This window comes from Telmatherina bonti, assembly GCF_933228915.1.
Source record: "Telmatherina bonti genome assembly, chromosome: 3".
Classification (NCBI taxonomy): Eukaryota; Metazoa; Chordata; class Actinopteri; order Atheriniformes; family Telmatherinidae; genus Telmatherina; species Telmatherina bonti.
Genome location: NC_136621.1, coordinates 38,450,748 through 38,470,055, shown reverse-complemented (window position 1 = coordinate 38,470,055; position 19,308 = coordinate 38,450,748). Strand labels below are relative to the sequence as shown.

Sequence of the window (19,308 nt, the reverse complement as noted above, 5' to 3'; positions counted from 1 at the left end):
GTGTGTATGTGTGTGTGTGTGCAAGCGCTCATGGATCCACGAGTAACTGATTGCAACTACACAGCACCCCCTTCTGACCACTGGATGCAATTACAGCCACATTTCTGTAAAAAAAAACACCACCATCACGTTAAAAAACCAAAACTATTTATTTACACCATGACATTTGTAACAGAGAAGTAACCCTTTGTTTATACTGTCTCAGAAGAACACCATGTGCAAAATGGATCATGACTTTGTCATGATTTTACTCCGCCAGACGAGCAAACACACACACACACACATTTCAAATGACTTTAACACACCACTTCCTGTTTCCTGAGGCTTTTTCTGAAAGACATCATGTGTAAAAGGATGCAAATGAAGACACACACTGCTTACATGTGTGTAATAATTAGAAAATAAGAACTTATAATCAGAAGGTTTGTCTTTTTCTGATAACTAATAATCATGTCAGATTACGATGCAGCTACTTCATGGCTGCTTTAGTAGCTTTCCTCTGGAATTAAAGTATTTATGATTCAGATTATTTACTCCACTAATAAAGAAGATGACTCCAGATTTAGTGCAAACAGATCCACCAGTAACAGTGCGAAGAATGAGGAGTGGTTTTCGCACCTTAACACGGATTAAAAACAAACGTTTTCTCACATCTATGTGGAGTTACTTGTCTACCAGCTACTTTCTGTAATTCATCATTAAAAGTGTCTCCTGATCTGCAGGAATTCCTGACATTACAAACAGATCTAGTTTATAGACTATTCTTAGAGCGGTTCTGCTGCATTTCTGAAATATTTTCACCTGAGCCGTAAAAACAGCTGCGTTAATGCAACTGGAGCAGGAATGACGACGTCAGGGTTACTGTAACCATCCAGCCGCTGACAGGCCAGGTGTGTGTGTGTGTGTGTGTGTGTGTGTGTGTGTGTGTTTGTGTGTGTGTGTCAGAGAGGCGGTAAAAAGTAGTGTTTCTATAGAGAAGATAAAGAATAAATTAAAAAAAAAAAATCAACTTTTTAAATCATGAAGTGATTTTGCGATGCAGGTTGCCTGCTGTGTTTTTAAAACGTCACATAATTTCTGATTGGTGAGAGATTTTCATGCACAGAGGTACAAACACCCCTCAGCCAGAACATTTCAGCTGCTGACAGGTGAACTGAGATGATACTGAAGTATTTTACAAGGATTGGCAGGACAACGTGACCAACTGCACCATAATATAAGTGTTGTTTGGCGCTCAAACTCCAGATGGCGATGTGATGGAGCGCCTGTGAGAACGATTCGTTACGGCTTCTCCCTTCATGCACCGACTGCTTGAAGGCGTACAGTACTTTATAGAACACCGCTGGTTCTGTTGTGGCTGATTGGTTCATCTTTGCTTGATTCGCTCTGCTAGTCCCTCCGACGCTACAGGAGATAATGTTCTTTGGCATGATTAAAATGTGCTTATAATTACTGTGCATGTATTTCACCGTGTGCACAGGAGATTGTTCATAAAGAGTGAAAAACTGTCCAAACACATCCGGATGGTTGCATCCTGGAGCTGCATGCGCTGCTTTAAAAGACATCTGGATGCAGACTGACAGACATGAAACTTGTTGGAGCAGCTCATTGCGACTTTCTGCGTGTCGTTCCTTCCCTCCAATCCCAGGTTTCATGTCTAAACTATGTGCTTTCAGTTGACGATGCCAGCGAAGGTATTGATGGGTAGAGGAAGCGCTTTGCTCATGTATTTGCTCAGTCCGCCGTCTCTGTCCTCTCCCAGGCTGAATTTGGACCTGATGGTTTTCTGGACGCAGTATCCAGGATCCAGACAGGGAGAAACCTCGATGCTACAAGCAGAGACGAGCGCAGGAAGCACAAAACAGCGAGGTTTAGGTTCTGTCAGACTGTGCTGAAAGGACTGACGGACATAATACTGCATTATTACCTCTGCACATCTCGGTAGGTTCTCCGTGCGTCTTTGTCCAGTGTGAGGGTAAAAGATCGACTCTCCAAGGCGCGAATCTTCACGTTGTTGGTCCGAATCTTTTCCTGAGAAATTCCAAACCAGAAGGTAAAACGTATTAGATGACAGCGGATGTCTGAATCCCCGACGCTTCCCGTCGTGGCCTCCACTCACCACACCGCTGCCTTTGGTTTTCACCGGCGCTTCGTTCAGAACCAGAGTCAGACAGTTGAGATCTGTCACATTAATCACCACAGAACAAAAAGAAAAGGAAAATTAAACACAAATTTATTAACGACTGTAAAAAGCCCTGAAGTGCCTTCTGCTTTGTAACACACACCTTCTTCTTCGCTTGAAGGGATGGCGCTAATCTGAATGCCTGACGTCCTGACAGAGATCCCGATGTCGACGTCGCGGCCGCTTAAAGTCACCTGAACAAACAGATGTTAAGATAAGCATCGGAGCCCAAAGAAAGTCACGCTGAAACAGAAATCTATCTGCTCTGAGACATCTGGCCACACCAGAACTCACACGATGGGAATCTTAAGAGGGAACAGTAAAACAAACAAATAAAAAACGACAACACACCTTTCTGCAATTCATGGAGACGACGGCTCCACACACGTCCCATGAGCTCCGCCGGTTTTTCTCTGCAGGACAGTTAGAAACACGTTGCTGCATCTGGGTTTTCAGTCACTCCGGATTCTAAATTTACTTCCAAATTCTGCTCCGTCAGGCGGGTTTTCTAACACATCTGTGTCCGACTCACCTCGAAGAGATGCCGAAATCTCTCGGAATTCTGGAAACTCCATCTCCAGGTGGGTGAGGAACACATCGTCCACGGGTTCCCTGGCTGTGCCGCTAAACGTAATCTGGGAGAAACACGGCAAATTTAAAAGCAGAGCTTGCTTTGACAGGAGTAGCAGTCCACGCGGGAGACGCAGCCCACCTTTACAAAGTAGATGGTGAAGTAAACGGGCTGCTGGCCACTGCGGACGTAGTAGGATATGACATCAGAGATGAAAGGCTCCTTTGTCCTCCCGGGGTTCGTTTGCTGCTGCAGGAGGGAAAACGTCACGCAGCATTAATGAGACCACCTCCACGCCGCCCTGATGAAACTCTTTTTGGTTTTAATCAGAGTAAAGTCGGGTTAAAAATAGGTTGTAAAGAACAAAACTTCCTGAAACCGCAGCAGTTTGAGGAAATAGAAGGAAAAGCTCTTTGTTGCAGCAATGTTCAATATCGAAACCCTTCTGCGGGAATTCTTCCAAAGATGTTTCCAGGAAGTTTGCAGTTTCATCTCATTTTATTTTCAGTGCCAGAGTTCGTCTACTTCCTGTTTCTGAACAAAGAGCTCAAACTGTACGAAGTCATCTGAGTTAAGTTTACTTGCGGTGAAATCGACTATCTGACACCCTAAGCACCACGTTATGCAACTTCCTTTGTATTAGCTCATGTAAAGAGCCGCTGCCATGTTGGCTGAGCGATGCTAATCTGACCAGAAGTGTTGCTTTTTAAAGTCTGATTCAGTCAAACATGATATGATACGTTTCTTTAGGCATGTCCTACCATGGAAGCCAGCTTAGGAATGGTGGAGCCCAGACTCTGGATGTTGCAGGTGTACCACGGGTCCACGTTGCTCAAGTAGGAACCAAGACTGCAGGAATCCCCCTGGAACTGGACAAGGTTTTCCTACAAATAAGGACCATGAAAGTGAACCAAAAAATACCTCAAAGTTCACAAAAAAGACAGAGATGAGGAAATAAGACCAGTCTTTGTCTTCTTCCATGTTTTTGATCGAGACAAGCCCCTCTGTTCTGATGCAGGAAGTTTGCAAGGTAAACCATCATGAAGACATGGTTAAAATCCGCTCCATCGCATCTTAACTGGGTCAAACCAGTAAAAATATGAGCACATGTAAAACTGAAAAGCAATAATCAATTTTAAAAAAATGCTGAGAACAGTGTTGACAGTTTTTCATTCATGAAGTTGACATGAAAAAGCTTAAACTGCTCCACTGTGATGTACAGTTGTGCTCATATGTCTTCATCCCCTTTCAATAAAGAAAAAGCTGAATTTACAACAGTTACTCAAATAACTGGAGACTTAAAAAAGGAACAATAAGTAAAAATTTGCAAAAATATCATTTAGTAATATAAGACACTGTTTTTTAATTTCATTGAGTTGAAGAAAGAAAGAAAAAAACAAACAAATGTGTCCTGGACAAATTAGAGACTTTTCTGTTGAACAGTGGGACAAAATACCTGTCAACAGGTGCAGAAGTCTGACTGAGAGGAACAGAAAACACCTGACTGGAGCGGAAACATTAAAGGATTGTTCAACTAAATATTACTTTATGACTGATGTAATATGTAATAAATTATCTTATTTGTTTGCTTTTTGAAAAAAATATTTCTATTGAACCAGAATTAGAAAATAATGTAATGATTTTCATCAAATTTTTATTTATTATTACTTTAGTCAATTTCAGCTTATTTTACAGGCAGCTGTTTTTTTTCCTTCTTTAATAAAAAGGTATGAATAAATATGAGCACAACTGTATCAAAATGCAAAAATCCTGTGATATTCTGGTGAATTTTATCTTAATATAACTGAAACAAACGAAGAATTTAACACAAACAGAAGCGACATCAACATAGCCGCATATCGTTCTTCTGTTCACCATTCGTCTCATTATCAGACAATAAGAGGAGTTGTTTTCACAAGAGGAACTTGTCTCACCTTGGCCGGGGAGATGGGAGTCGGAGCTGTGCAAACAGGGATGTAGTAAAACTGGAGACTGACTTTCATTGTAAGAAAAAGCCGCCGTGCTTCCCTTTTCCTGCAAAGGCCAAACCAGAGCTGCGTGAGAAGCTCCAAGTGTGGAAAGCAGCACTTGGAAACGGTTTCACATGTCACCAAAGTAAAGTAAGTATTATTTAATGCAACTTTATCTTATTTGGTGTTACATATCTATGTAGGCTGAACTGTCGATGACTCATTCTACCTGTTCATGTCTACAGGTTTACCATGTCTTCCTACAGTCTTACTTTCATTACTATTTTTTCCACCATGTGTTTAATACTTTGTTTCTTTACTGAAGTCTCATCAATAAGTTCTCTAAACAATGTCATTTTAATTTTTCTTGATTTTCTTGAAATGAAAATTGATGTTTAAAGTAATTTTAACCAAGAAATAAACATATCCACAGTGATCCAGCTTATTCTATAACAGGAGTTAAAAACACAGTAAAACAGTGAAAAAATACACAATAGCAGCTGTTCACACACGTGTCCACATGTGTAACGCTATGAGGGTGCAACGACCGTACCTTTACAGCATTACAGCAGAATATAAATCATAATGAAGAGCCACAACTTGCAGCACCGAACAATTTAAAGTAAAATATTTAAAGGGATACGTGTAACTTCTGACCCAAACATCAGCCTAATGTGAGTAATGATGATTTCTGGAGTCAGTATTCAGTGTTTTGACACATTTTGCCGCTCTAAGGGGGCTGTCTTCTTCAGAAAGCAGACATTTGTAAGTTTGCAGAAGCAGATCCGTCTCTCCTGGGATCATGTGACCTGCAGCGCTTTGCTGTACGGCTCCTCTATAAACCCAGAGGCGCTGCTTAGTGCTACTTTTTCCTCTTCCAACCAAGGTGTGTCATGGCTGAACGAAGTGGGAAAGTAAAAAAAACGGTGTCTGAGGAGACCAGAAAGAGAAAGGGGGAAAGGAATCGGTCCAGAGGAAAGACACGAGTCCTGGTTGGAGTCTGATGGAAGAACAGTGTGGATGTAATACTCTCTGTTCGCCTCAGACTGCTAAGTTAGCTCTTTGCCTGTTGTGTTGCAAACGCAGCAGAATGTGATGAACTTTTTCACATCTTTCAGCTAGTGTTCAGTCAGTACAACACCATTAATACCCAGCTGAGCTGCAGAACGTTGCAGTAAATGTCTGCGTCTTTATTCGCTATTTAGTAGAAGCTAAATGCAGCTAGGTGAAGCTAATCAGCTACAGACCAAAGCCAACGGGCCTCTAAACATTTTGCACATTTTGCAATTAATAGATTTTTTTATAATCCAAGTAAATATCAAAAGAAGTAACAGAACAATCAGCAACTGACCTGATTTAGTTTTATGGTTTTCACACGTTGTTTAATAGGAAGCAGGACTACCATAATGTCCCATAAGCTAATGGCTAATGCTAATGGTTTAAGTTATTGACAGGAGTTTTGCCATAGCTTCTGCTTCGTTTGATACTGAAAACTATAATCTATTTCAGTGTTTTTCCAACCTTTTTTGAGCCAAGGCACACTATTTTTCACCGAGAACTCACAAGGCACAACACAAACCAAAATGTTAAAAAAAAAAGAAAGAAAAAAAGTCCATATTATTAACATAAAGTCCATCTCGTCAAAGCCTCTTGAATAGAAATCAGATCAACACAAGAAGAAGGAATTTTATCATCTTTCACTGGGGCCTGTTTGGATGAACATAGAGCTGTCTTTTAGGTAAAACTGAATAATTTCTCAGGGCACACCTGATGATCTCTCACACTAGTGTGCCATGGCACAGTGGTTGAAAAACACTGATCTATATTATTGATTTTGGGGCAGTTTTTCCTTCGTGTGGGTGTTTTTTTGTTGCGAGTGTCACTAATGGAGTTTAATTTAGCGACAGTGTTGTGTAGCTGGTGGGATGTTACAGGTTTAGCGCCACCGGTGGTCAAAAGTTACAACATATCCCTTTAATTATACACAGTTTTTTTCCCCAAATACCTGCCAGGTAAATTAAGAAAGACTTCATCAAGATGTGTTCCTCCTAACTCCGTACCTGAAGAAGTAGTAGGCCTTAGCCAGGCGACCCACGACCCTGTCATCCCCCATAACGACGATCTTGGCTGTAAAGTGTCTCTGCTGCTTGGGGAAGGTGTTCTTGATGGAGCTGGATCCTGCCCGTCTCTGCAGAGTGGATACTCTGCTTCCTCCCCTCCCGCCAGTCCCTCCCTGTTCCTCCATTGTGTCTTGCATCAGCACCATGCCGTCCTTGGGGGATGGCTTCAACTTGATGCCTCTGCGCCGAAACAGCCTCATTGGATCTTGTTCCGTGGCAGAAGGCGGACATCTAAAGTCATGATTCATTTAAAGCAAATGATTAAAAACTGCAGCTCAAGTGAGTTCAAGGTGAAAAAAAACCTGTTTATTTCTGTGAAAACGGTGAGTTAAAATGTTATTATTTACACTTTGGATTGTTCCAGTGATGCACCGATGCTCAAAGTCTCCAGAGAGGACGACGGAGAAGGATCGGCGCTGATGGGCAAATCACTCTGGATGCCGCTGTCGTCTGACATGATGGAGAAGCGGCTCATGGAGGGGAGTAGCAGCTCGCTGGGGGCTTCACCCAGCTCCGGGTCGTCCTGCTCCTGGCTGAGGGAACAGAACGGCTCTGGCACTTCACTGGACCGACACCACTTTGCCAGCTCACGCCCTGTTAGTATTGGAAACACCGTGATTCAGACACAGAGCTTCTGTCGCCATCTCTTTATTTATCTCAGATGTACTCAACACAAACATGGGAAGGTTCTTAATGTCTCCTTATGGTCATATGACCAACACACAGGAAGTTTCTTCTGCTCCTCTGTGGACCAAGGGTATTTTAGAGAAATAAACCTGACTTTTTTTCATTTAAATGCTAATAAACACCACCTTTTAATGCCCCATAATGTCCTATGCCTTGTTTTTTTTTTTTTTTTTTTTTATTTTGAATTGAAATATCATAAACTGTTATGTAAATGAGGCTCCTTTGCTTGAAATAGAGTATTATAATTTGGAAGCATGACTAAAGGTACTGAAGGGGACTGAAGCACCGCAGCTGTATCTGTTACCAAGTTATACATCTGTTACGACGCCGTCGTGTCGTTTATGTTGAAATAAACTACTCGAGTAATGCAAATGTTTGTTTGAGCAATTATGTTTGGTATGCGTGCATAAAAGCTGTTGTTTTCATAATTTATCAACCTTGTAAATACAGAAAGCAGCTATCCGACTGCTAATGACACCGATGCATGGTGATTGACACTGTTTGGAGGCGTTTCCTGAGGCATCATCGGCTCTGATTGGACAAAAACACGTCATGCGCCAAAGACAAAGACTCTGATTGGAACACCTGTTTTGACACAACACGGTATCATCTATGAATGGGCTACAGTGATGCCGGAACTACCGTCTGAAAGCCCGGAGTCTCCCGATTAAGAGGGGAAAAAAGTACATTTCTATCTTTCATGGTTCAACAGCTATGCTCGATTAAACAACATGGTCCCTGGCATCGCCGACGATGCCGGCGTCCCCAGAGTGTTAAACATATACAAGCAAGAGTCCTGCCCTTTACAATAAACTGGAAACATAATGCAGCTCAGGGCATGTTCCTCTACACATGAAGGTATTCCATCTTCCATGAGTGTGTAGTGTCTGCTGGTTTACACCTGGTGTGTGTAACAAATGCCATCCTGTTTGGACTGTTTATCTTACAAGAACAATAAACCTTCAGGTGGTCACTGAGTTTCTTTTATTTCTTTTGTAAATGGTCTCATCTTCCCGAGTCTTTTCTGACTTTTTCAGATCAAATGAACTTTAAAGCTTCACAAAACTCTTACCAAGAGACAGAGGAAGATGTTGCTAATCTGTCTGTAAGACTGATTACAAAGATCCACTCACAGATATCCAGATCCTCCGTCCACAGGTGGAAGCTCATCTCGGGGTTGGGAAGAGGGCAGTCACACAGCGGTTCACCACACAATGGCTCTGCAGCACGCATGCAGGAAGAGAGAGAGCGGAACAAAGCAAAACTGTCACATTCACAATTAAAACAAAGAATCCCCCCTTCCACCTCCACAGCTTCCGCTCTGGTTCATCATTCTGTCTTCCAGCTGGAATGGATTCAGCGGGACCATCGGATAGACCGCTGGCTCCATAACAACAGGGGGAAGAGTGGAAATAGATATCCGGAAATATTAATAACACACACAACTGACTGGACAGATTTGTCCCGGAGGAATCAACAATCTATATACGTGTTAAAATACGTGTAGCAACCTCTGACATGTGCAGAAACATGGCAGTCCCCTGCAGTGTGTGACTGAACATAAGAGAACTTCATCGTAGCAGCAGGTGGACTGAAACCTGCTAGCCAAGCGGGGTCTTCATAACCTGCTAGCCATGGTTGCACATGGTGCAACTGTAGTCCTGATGTTTACCTCAGAAGGATTATTTCTGAACCAGAAGACATAAAGAGTCAAGAATCTGTCTCCAGTCCTGTCACATAACCAGATGTGACTCGTTCATTAACATCTGGCCAGAGCAGTTGTTGATCTGTGCAGCAGAGCTGAGAGATCACACAGCGCTACTCCACATTAGCTTAGCTCATACCTGATTCTAGGTCTGGGAGATTAATCGGATTTAATCACAACTACGATCTGGGTTTTCAACGATGATAAAAAATAAAAGGTTGTGATTATTTTTCTCTCTGCAGTTTCCTCTCCTGCTGTCTTCAGCTGCTAATCGAGCGTCTCTGGCGTTGCAGCGCTGTGCTGTAAACTCCTCCCACAGCCGCTTTGCTTTCATTCAGACACTGTTGCCAACTTGGAGACTTTCTCACTAAATCTGGAGACTTTTTTTGTTAAAAGCGACAAATCTAGCAGCTTTTACTGGAGTTATTAGAGACTTTTCTGGTGTTTTGGCGACTGACTTGAAGGCACATATTGTTCTGCAGTTACTGTAAGGAAGGAGCAGCGGGAGCCTCTCCCGTCCTAAAGCACTCCCAGGCGGCCAGTCTCAGTCGGCTCCGGCTGCAGGTCAATGTAGAATAACTGCAGTAGGTTGTGGAAGTTCACCTAAACATAGTTTATACCATTGTCAGTGACAACTGGCTGCATTATTTTCCTATACATAGTTCGGCCAGTTAAACACCGTAATATCCCTCCGTTACAGGGCGTTACCATAGCAACGCGTTAACCAGCTGGTTCAGATCAGCCGTCTTTTAACAGGTGAATGAGAGAAACGCGCTGCAGCCTGACAGCGGTTGTTTGGCATAAAACGTACATCCAGGCCAACGTAAAATAGTTCCTATATAAGCGGTAATTAAACAACTCGGAACCGATGGTTATAATGCACGACACGGCATCGAGAACACCAGCATTGTTCATAAATACTATATAATCGTGTTAAATAATCAAGATCTCAATTTCAGTCAAAATAATTGTGATTATAATTTCTGACATAATCGAGCAGCTCTACCTGATTCTGTGTTACAGACGATCTCTCTGTACAGCTGCTGAAGACGGCTCCTCATCGCTCCCCCGTCTCCTCTGCTGCCCTCCTCCACGCTCTGCTCCAGAGTCGCCACCACTTCCTGAAAGTACGGCTCAATGTCTTGACCCATGTCCTGTTCCAAAACACACATACACAAATCCAACTTAATGCACACTCACAGGAAGATAAACATATACACACCATGTATTCATAGCGTGAAGGTGAGGGGTCAGAAGCGTGTGTGCGTCTGGCCTTGAGTGTGTCCTGCTGAGGTGTTATGGTAGGGCCTGCGCCAGGAGACGCCATGCAGCTCAGAAACAACAGAACATTAAATAGTTTATGGTGAACTCTGGAAGTTATTCCTGGACTAGAAGCACTGAGGCAACGCAGACCCCCACCAAGCCATCGGATCAGGCACATACATGTAGATACAGGTATATATATATATATATATATATATATATATATGTATATATATCATTTTTCTGTTTATTGAGGAGCTGCAATGGCAAAATAATCCTTATTTCCCATCAGTAAAGAATACTTTAAAAAATTCCTGCATTCAGACAGTGATCAAAATAATAATAAATAAAACATTTATTATATAATAATAATATATCCAAATAACCCTATAATATCTAATCACTTCTTCTTTCTTCAGCTTCACATTTCCATAACTTTTTGAGTGATGCTTCCAGACAGACGAACCAACAATGTTAAACATATAAAATCCGTCTTGCAGGTGAGACAAAGATAACCAGAATGAAGAGACAAACTCCTGCTTAAAGGAAAGAAGCGACTAACGCAGCAGTGTGCGCTCTCTGACTCGGACTTCCCCAGAAGACGGCTACATACATTAGTCACAGTCTAATTTTAATCAGATCATCACTTATCTAGGAACCATTCTGAGGGTTTTCCATTTCTGCTAAATTTCCCACCAAGCAGCAGGTTTTTCATTTAAATCTATGAAGCGGATCGTAATTAATCTGGGTCTTGTGCCGTATTTGTCTTAATTACATATCTCGACTGCAGCTGGTACTTTTAACTGGCACACGGGAACATGAGCACGGTTTTATTTTATTTTCTTTGCGGTCACAGCACCTGAACCGTGGAATGAGCTTCCTTTACACGTTAGACAGACCTCCTCTGTATCTGCTTTTAAATATTTACTGAAGCTCATTTGTTTAAGCTGCTTTTTCTGCACATTAAGTGGACTTTTTAGATCTGATTTTATTTAGATTGTTTTCATTTGATTGCTTTGATTGCTATTTTTATTTTTTTTAAGCCCCCACAATGTGGCACTTTGGTCAACATCGGGTTATTTTTTAAAAGCAATGTATGTTGAATTCTATTATTTATTGTGTGTGTACGACTGTATACTGTTTAAGTTTCATTGTAAGGGAATTTAATGTGTAATACTGTATTTTTCATGCTGTGAAAATTTTACGGTGTCATTGATAAGAAGGTTTTGGACTAGATAAGTGCCCAACTTCTTCTAAAATCCTTTTTGAACTTAAGAAGCTTTTTTTTATTTGTTGTTTATTGTAACCAATATTTGTTCTTTTAAAAGTCCTTTTTTTTGTTTGAAATAAATAAAATAAATTTAAAAAAAAAAGTTTTTAAATTGCATTATAAATAAAGTCGTATTGTATTTTATTGTATAACTGGACTAAAATGAGACAAACTGAATTGGACTTAAATCTTTAAAAGTCTCCTGAGACGACTCATGAATCGGCGATAAACAAATCCCATCCATCCTGCAGGAAGTCGTGTCGGACTGGAAGATTAAATTAAGTGAAATCTTTTTAGCCTTGTGCTTATTTTTCAGGCCTTTGCTTTGAAAATGTGCATTCCCATAATGATATGAGTACATCTCTGCAACCACAAGGTCTATTTGTATATTCTTAGAGACGTAGATCAGAAGATTTGTTTCATAACTGCAGATAAACAGTTTCAAGCTCTGAACTTCTATCACATACAATAATATACAATATAAACATACAATATTAGTACGGTATGTCAACATGATCTCTGCTAAAGCCAACTATAAAATCTCCACATCCCTCAGATCTTTTAGGGTTAATAAATACTGTCTGGTTGACAGACAGAGATGTCAGGATCTGAAGGAACATTGAGGTGTGAGTTTGTCTGACGGCAGAAACAAGCCACACAGTTTACGAATACAAAAAGTCACAATGACTGCTGTTCTCAGCGGGATACCAGCTAGCGCTGCAGTGTGACAGACAATCCTTCCTTTGCTGCTTCTTTCTGCAGAATTTTACTAAATCACATCCACGGAAAATGTTGTAAAGTAGCAAAATTCTAACCTTCAAACGGCTTGACAGTAAAAGCTGTAGTACAAGTACAACGTCAGTTCCAACGAAGTCGGGACGTTGTGCGAAACATAAAACAGAATGCAATCATTTGTGGATTATTTTTAGCTTCTGTTCAACAGATTACACTACAAAGACAAGATATGTAACGCTCCAACTTGTTTCAACAACACGTCCCAAAACAGCTGAAATGGGAAACAAAAGCCTGCAAAGTGGAGGAATCCTAAAAGAAATACCTGTTTAGATCATTCTGCAGGTGAAAAGCTTCATTTAAAACAGCTGAGCCATGATTCGGCCCCGAAAGGTCTGCAAACGCTTCCTGAGTGTGTTTAAAGGAAGAATCCTCCTGTCACTGGGTTTTAGTTGCAGGGATCAAATCATAAGAAGTGAATATTTGCAATAAGTTAGTCAGAACATGAACTATCTCGCCTTATCCAGGTGCATTCAGGTTAAACAAGGTTTAGCAAATCATTGCATTCTGTTTTTTCTTAGCGTTTCACCTTTTCGGAAACGGGGTTTTAGAGCCAGAGTTTGGTGTTTAAGATATAAAAGTCTTCTTGTCTGTACGTTAACATAAACAACTGAAGCTACATCCTCCCAAAACCGATAAGATCAGAGGATCTGAGACGATAAGTGCACTTCGGTGAAGCCCTCAGCGCCTCAGGGAGGAGTCGTGACATTCTGAGTCCCGGCGAGAAGATAATGACAAGCTTTCTGGAACCGAACATGGAAGGTTAACTCATCGGCTGCCGAAGGCGACTTTTGTGCCTTCTGTGTATGCAAAGCAGATTTAGGCGCCTCAGAGCGTGCAGATAGCGTGCTGTGAACACCCTGACACACACACCGACACACACCCACCCAAATCGACCCCAGTCCAGAAAGAGGAGCCACAACGCTCCACGACGCACAGGCCTGGCAGCCGATGAGTTAAACCTGAAATCCGCTGAACAAGTTTAAAGGAAAACCAATAAAACATGAAGAGCCTGCGAGCTGCAAAGAGAGGAAACAAAGAAAACAACTTTACTGACCCTCAAGGCCCGAGCCAGCTTTGTCCCATGGCACTGCTCGGCTCCTAACGCAGCCTGGATGGAGTGCTGCACGACGGCGCACATGTGATCCAGAGGACTGAGAAACCCTGCTGGAGCTGAGGTGGAGGCTTCAAAATCCCCAAACAGGACGGGGATCAGGGGGCCGGTGATGACATCCGGATCGGCCAAAACAAAAACCCTGCAGGTGTTTAATGCAGACAAGGAAGGCAGTTTGACACAATCAGGAGTGTAAATGTAATAAACTAAACTCGGTGAACGTAGGGCTCACTTCTCCTGAGAAGGGTAGTGTTCATTTTTCAACCTCTGCTCCGCCATGACCATCCTCTGATACATCAGACCTGTTGAGAAAACCAGCATTTATTTTTAGATTACTCACTTCTGCATTCCTGGTTTAATCATTTTGTGATTTAATCATCATCGAGTATAATGAGCCGGGTGAAGACATGTTTCCAGCTGTCCAATCAGAAGGTAGGTGGCTTTCTCTGCAGAATAAAAAGACCAGTACTTCTGCGACATGTGTGGATATTACTACATGATATTTTGGCCTTTTAATCAAAGGTTTGAAGACTTCTGATTCTATTAAGACGAGTCTGTGTTCTTCAACTTCAAAATAAACACCTGGATAGTAAAGTCTTCCTATAATAAACTTAAATTTCCACAACTGCACACCAGGACATGCAGTGGAGCGGGAGGCGGCAAAGCACCTGCCCTCTGATTGGATGGTTTGATCGTTGACTCGGCTGTCGCCATCCAACCAGTCTGAGTAAAGCAGGGCCAGAAATGTGCATACCTTCAGACGCAGTGTGGGACGTCTGAGCGATGACTTTTCTGCTTTACTTCTGTGAATGAATGCCAACACTTCTAATTTCTCTGTTGTTTTTAGTGCTAAAAAAAAACCATTTCTAAATGTGCACAAACCTGAATTCTCAGCAAAAGCCGGATTTACGGCGACAACCTCACAAATCATTTCTAATAGGGATGGGAAAATCGAATCGAAAAATAAAAAATGTTTTGTTTTTGTTTTTTTGTTAAAAAATCTATTTTTTTTTCCAAAAAATAAAATTAATCCACTATAAATTTTTTGTCCTTTTTATTGATCATTCTACTTGTCTTCTTGGGCAGCAGAATGATGGTCTGGCTGCTGGGTTGTTTTTTCCTCATTTAAATTCAGAAAAATGACGAGCAAAATAAAATAAGATTTATACATTATTTTCGTTTTTAATCTACAAAAATCTGCAATATTGAAGAATTGTGAGAATCGCAATTTAAATCAAATCCACCAAAAAAAATCGGAATGGAATCGGGACACAAGCAGATGGTCACAGCCCTAATTTCTAAGCATGAAAATGGGTGCAGTTTGATGGCATGAAAGGACGATCATTCACATTTGAAATCATGAAACATCTTTTCTGAATCTTTTTTCTGTTTAACAAACTTTTTCCACCTCTCTCTAAACAAACTGTAGTCCTAGCAGCAACGACCTCCCGAGCAGAATCTGACCTGTGAAGCCATTCGTATCGTGTCTGAAAGGCATCAATGCAGTTAAAGCTCACTACCTGGAGAAAGACGTTCAGTTTTTATCTGCCTTGTGTAGGAGAGGCCCACGGCGCAGTAGGGATGAGGATAGGTCAGCAGTCTCTTACAGAAGTCGTACACACGCTTGTACAATTCATCTGGAATGTAGGCCGCCTGAAATGTCACAAAACACAAACAGCTTGCAGGTAAAATGGACACCAGATGGCCTGTTTACGTGTAGCTAAAGGCATTTATGGCTGTGATGGCGCCGAAGCATGAGGAAGAAAACATAGAAATATGACACAGGTACAGTTTCCGGTTCTAACTTCCTTGTTGACAAGCTTGCCGGGAATTCTGCGGCTTTCTTCCTGCTGGGTGACACCAGCATGACCAGTCCACAGCTGCCCACATTCCACAACTTAAAGTAATATTGATTTAAATACAGAGGTGTATAACACAGGAGCCATAAAGGAGAAGTCCTGTTTGGCATCTGTTCCAACCATCACTAAAGCAGCTCAGCTCCACTGCAGGCAGACGAGCCTGGTAGTGAAAACACCTGTTCTAAATGCACAGGCAGATCCAAACACATGGAATTTCTCTACTGTGAGATGAATAAAGGCATAATTCATCATTCATAAACATGGCAGGACTTCTACTTTATGGCACCTGGATCATACACCTCTGTATGCATATAGTAAATAAATAAAATAAATATAGTAACCATGGAAACAGAGAAAAAGCAACTATAAAGAAAGAGTTATTATAAAGCAGAGGACATTACAAGACTTTCTATGATTACAAACTATAGAAGATAGTGGTCAGTACTAATAATATTTATAAGTGTTAATGCAGTAGACTGATCTGAGTGACGTAGCCTGATCTTTCCTTACCGGTGTGGAAAACTCATCATGGTTTCTGATTTCATTCTACTAGCCTGTAGAGGGATTTATATGTCAAGCTAGATGCACGAGAAAGGGTTAAAACATAATGACTCAAGAAAAGAAGTGAAATCTGACACATGCAGTAAAGAAATGCTGTAAAAACGTAGGAACCATGAGGTGTCAGCCACAAACGCCGTACCTGAACAACGGCATACATCAGCGTGTGGAGCAGAGGAATGATGCATTTGCGGGTGTCCAACCTTTCAGCCTGCAGGGGAAATGAGAAGTGTCTCAGGGCTCGACGGTGGAGATATTCATTTCACTTAAAGCATGGCTTTAACTTGCTGCGTGTCCAACATGATAAACGCTTCCTTCCTTTTCGAAAGTGCAAGTAGAACATATTCAAGAACTCAGTGGAGAGTGAAGTCCTTCACCACAAACACTGGTTTCCAGTGAAGTGCACCTCTTAAAATACATGAAAATCACCTTTTCGAGCTCTTTAATCAGCACCCACACCAGAGACAAGCTGTTGATGGGATTGTTTTGAACCTTTTTATGAAGCGTCCATCTCAGCATTCCTGCACACACACACACACACACACACACACACACACACACACACACAAGCTATCAACAGGTGCTAAATACATACATTGACTCATTGTGTAACACTGCTCTCCATGACTTTGCCATACTGCTGCTGCTATACGGCCCTAACTCCAACTAAAAGTCAGCAAACAGAATAGTTTTTAATCGGGAAAAATATAAAAACAAATAAAAAACGGAAAAAAATGCTAGTTTTTTTTTTTTTATCATTACAAACAATAACAACTGTGTGTCTTTATACTAGCAGTGAAAGATGATGACGTACCTTTGTTGAAGCAGTTTGCAGGCTGCTGCAGGTCTTCTGCTCGGGGCAGCACAGCCTGAACGCTGCGATACAGTTCAGGCGGTGGAACTGTGGGCGAGCAGCCGCCTGACAAGAAAATAATCATTTTACGTTAAACGTCAACATTTTAAAACAGTTCGACACTAAATTAAACCTTTCTGTAAAGTCAAGGGAAGCCAATCCTTTCTGAAAGACAGAAAATATCCTAAATAATTCTAAATGGATGTGTGTGAGTGTGTGTGTGTGTGTGTGTGTGCTGTACCTGTTGGCTCCATGTTGTCCATGGTGCTGAAGTTATCCCAGTGGGCCTTGTTGGTCATGTGTCACATGCAGTGTGGGATCTGCGACAAGACAAATCATGTCCATATCAAACATCGAGTCACTCATTCAGCCATGCTTACAGCGGCTCAGTCTTGTTTCACACTGCTGACTGACAGACGAGTGTGAAATTACAGGGGAGCTATTTCCAACTCAAATTCTCAGTACACCCTCCAAATGTCTCAGCGCGATATGCTTTATTCTTACGCTTGTGTGTGAAGAGCGGGGTCTCTACTTCCTGTTTAAGAAGCTGCTGCTCTGCTGAATGTTTCATTCTTTCCACCACGGAGGTAAAGGTGAAGCAGAGGACAGGAGTGAGACAAACCTTTATATTACAACCCACACAAACACTTACACATATTTCCCAAATTATATGAAGTTACCAGATGAAACATGGTGCTATGGTCCAACACTACCCCCCTCCCCCCACCTCAAGTTAATAAAAGAGACTTTAAAACATTTATATAAATAGTAAAACCCACTTCCTGTATCCAAACCCACACAGCTTTATGAGTCATATTTATATTCTTTCATTTTTAATCGATTCATAGTTTATATGAAACTGTTTGTCAAAGTCTTTTGGTTCATTTTGTTTGTTGTGAATCACAAATGCAAAGGAAGATAAACTAATAACGTCCACCCTAATCAATACACGCCATAGTTACACCAGTACCACACACACTACCAAAAGGTTTGGACAAACTTTCCCATTAAATCCAATTGAAAAGTCCATCCATCCATCTATCCATCTTCTGCCACTTATCCAGGGATCCCGAGGCGTTCCCAGGCCAGCCGAGAGATATAATCCCTCCAGCGTGTCCTGGGTCTTCCCCGGGGTCTCCTCCCAGAGGGACGTGCCTGGAACACCTCACCAGGGAGGTCCAGGAGGCATCCTGACCAGATGCCCGAGCCACCTCTACTGGTTCCTCTCGATGCGAAGGAGCAGCGGCTCTACTCTGATCTCCTCCCGGATGACCGAGCTCCTCACCCTATCTCTAAGGGAGAACCCGGCCACCCTGCGGAGGAAACTCATTTCACCTGCCTGTATACAAGATCTTGTTCTTTCGGTCACGACCCACAGCTCATGACCATAGATGAGGGTAGGAACGTAGATCGACTGGTAAATCAAGAGCTTCACCTTCTGGCTCAGCTCCTTCTTCACCACGACAGACCGGCGCAGAGTCCGCATTACTGCAGACGCCACACCGATCCGTCTGTCCATCTCACGCTCCATCCTTCCCTCACTCGTGAACAAGACCCCGAGATATTTAAACTCCTCCACTTGAGGCAGGACCTGACTCCCGACCCGGAGAGGGCAATCCACCCTATTCCGGCTGAAGACTGGGGAAGTGTGTCCAAACTTTTGACAGGTACTGTACATGAAGGAAAGAATTGGAACATATTGATGCATCGATTCCATTCGTTTTCATTTTCCTTTTTTTTTTTTTTTAAAATATTTTCTTAAACAGAAAAATACTTTTATAATTTTTTGAGTTATAAATCATAGAATTCCCCAATTTACCTCCTGTAACAGAAACAGACATTTATTTTTAAGTTAACAGAGCAAAGCCGGGTTTAAAGTCCAACCAGCGTCTGCAGTACTCGTCTTCTAATCCTAACAAGTTTAGGTCATCATTTCTTCTTCTTATGCATTATTATTATTATTAAAGCCTGAAGAAAAACCACGTCCATTATTTTCAATAAATAAAACGTGACAAGCTACTTTATAAATGATGTTCAAAGCCGTTTTCTACACCAGAAACAAGGTGATTATAACCCCACACTGCCACACAAGAAGTAAAACATGCTAAAACCAGAACACAACCACCCAGTCAACTTTGTTTATGTCTACAACACATTTTACATGATTTAAAATTCATCTTCTAACTTTTAACTTACCTTGTTTTTAATCATTTTGTTATAATTTATTGTATTTCTTGCTGAATTTTACAACTTTTCAATGCTTTTAGTGTTTTGGGTGAAGCGTTTTTGATTTGTACATAAATTACATCTATACATATATATAGATATATAAACATAATTTGCAAATCACTCCATAGAGAGCAG

The 19,308-nt window shown here is 41.5% G+C and overlaps 1 protein-coding gene across 1 annotated transcript; it reads right to left on the bottom strand.

Annotated features, from left to right (window-relative positions):
* Positions 1-1,672: 1,672 nt before the first annotated feature.
* pik3r6 (phosphoinositide-3-kinase regulatory subunit 6) lies at positions 1,673-17,243 on the bottom strand (the record flags this gene model as incomplete). Its single annotated transcript, XM_079265013.1, has 20 exons — positions 1,673-1,829; positions 1,928-2,031; positions 2,120-2,181; positions 2,286-2,376; positions 2,534-2,595; positions 2,715-2,817; positions 2,895-3,002; positions 3,515-3,637; positions 4,688-4,787; positions 6,784-7,074; positions 7,191-7,437; positions 8,664-8,750; positions 10,242-10,389; positions 13,618-13,816; positions 13,907-13,976; positions 15,195-15,327; positions 16,234-16,302; positions 16,521-16,612; positions 16,906-17,010; positions 17,186-17,243. The coding sequence occupies 20 exons, from the start codon at positions 17,241-17,243 to the stop codon at positions 1,673-1,675; spliced, it is 2,409 nt and encodes an 802-aa protein (XP_079121139.1).
* Positions 17,244-19,308: the final 2,065 nt, after the last annotated feature.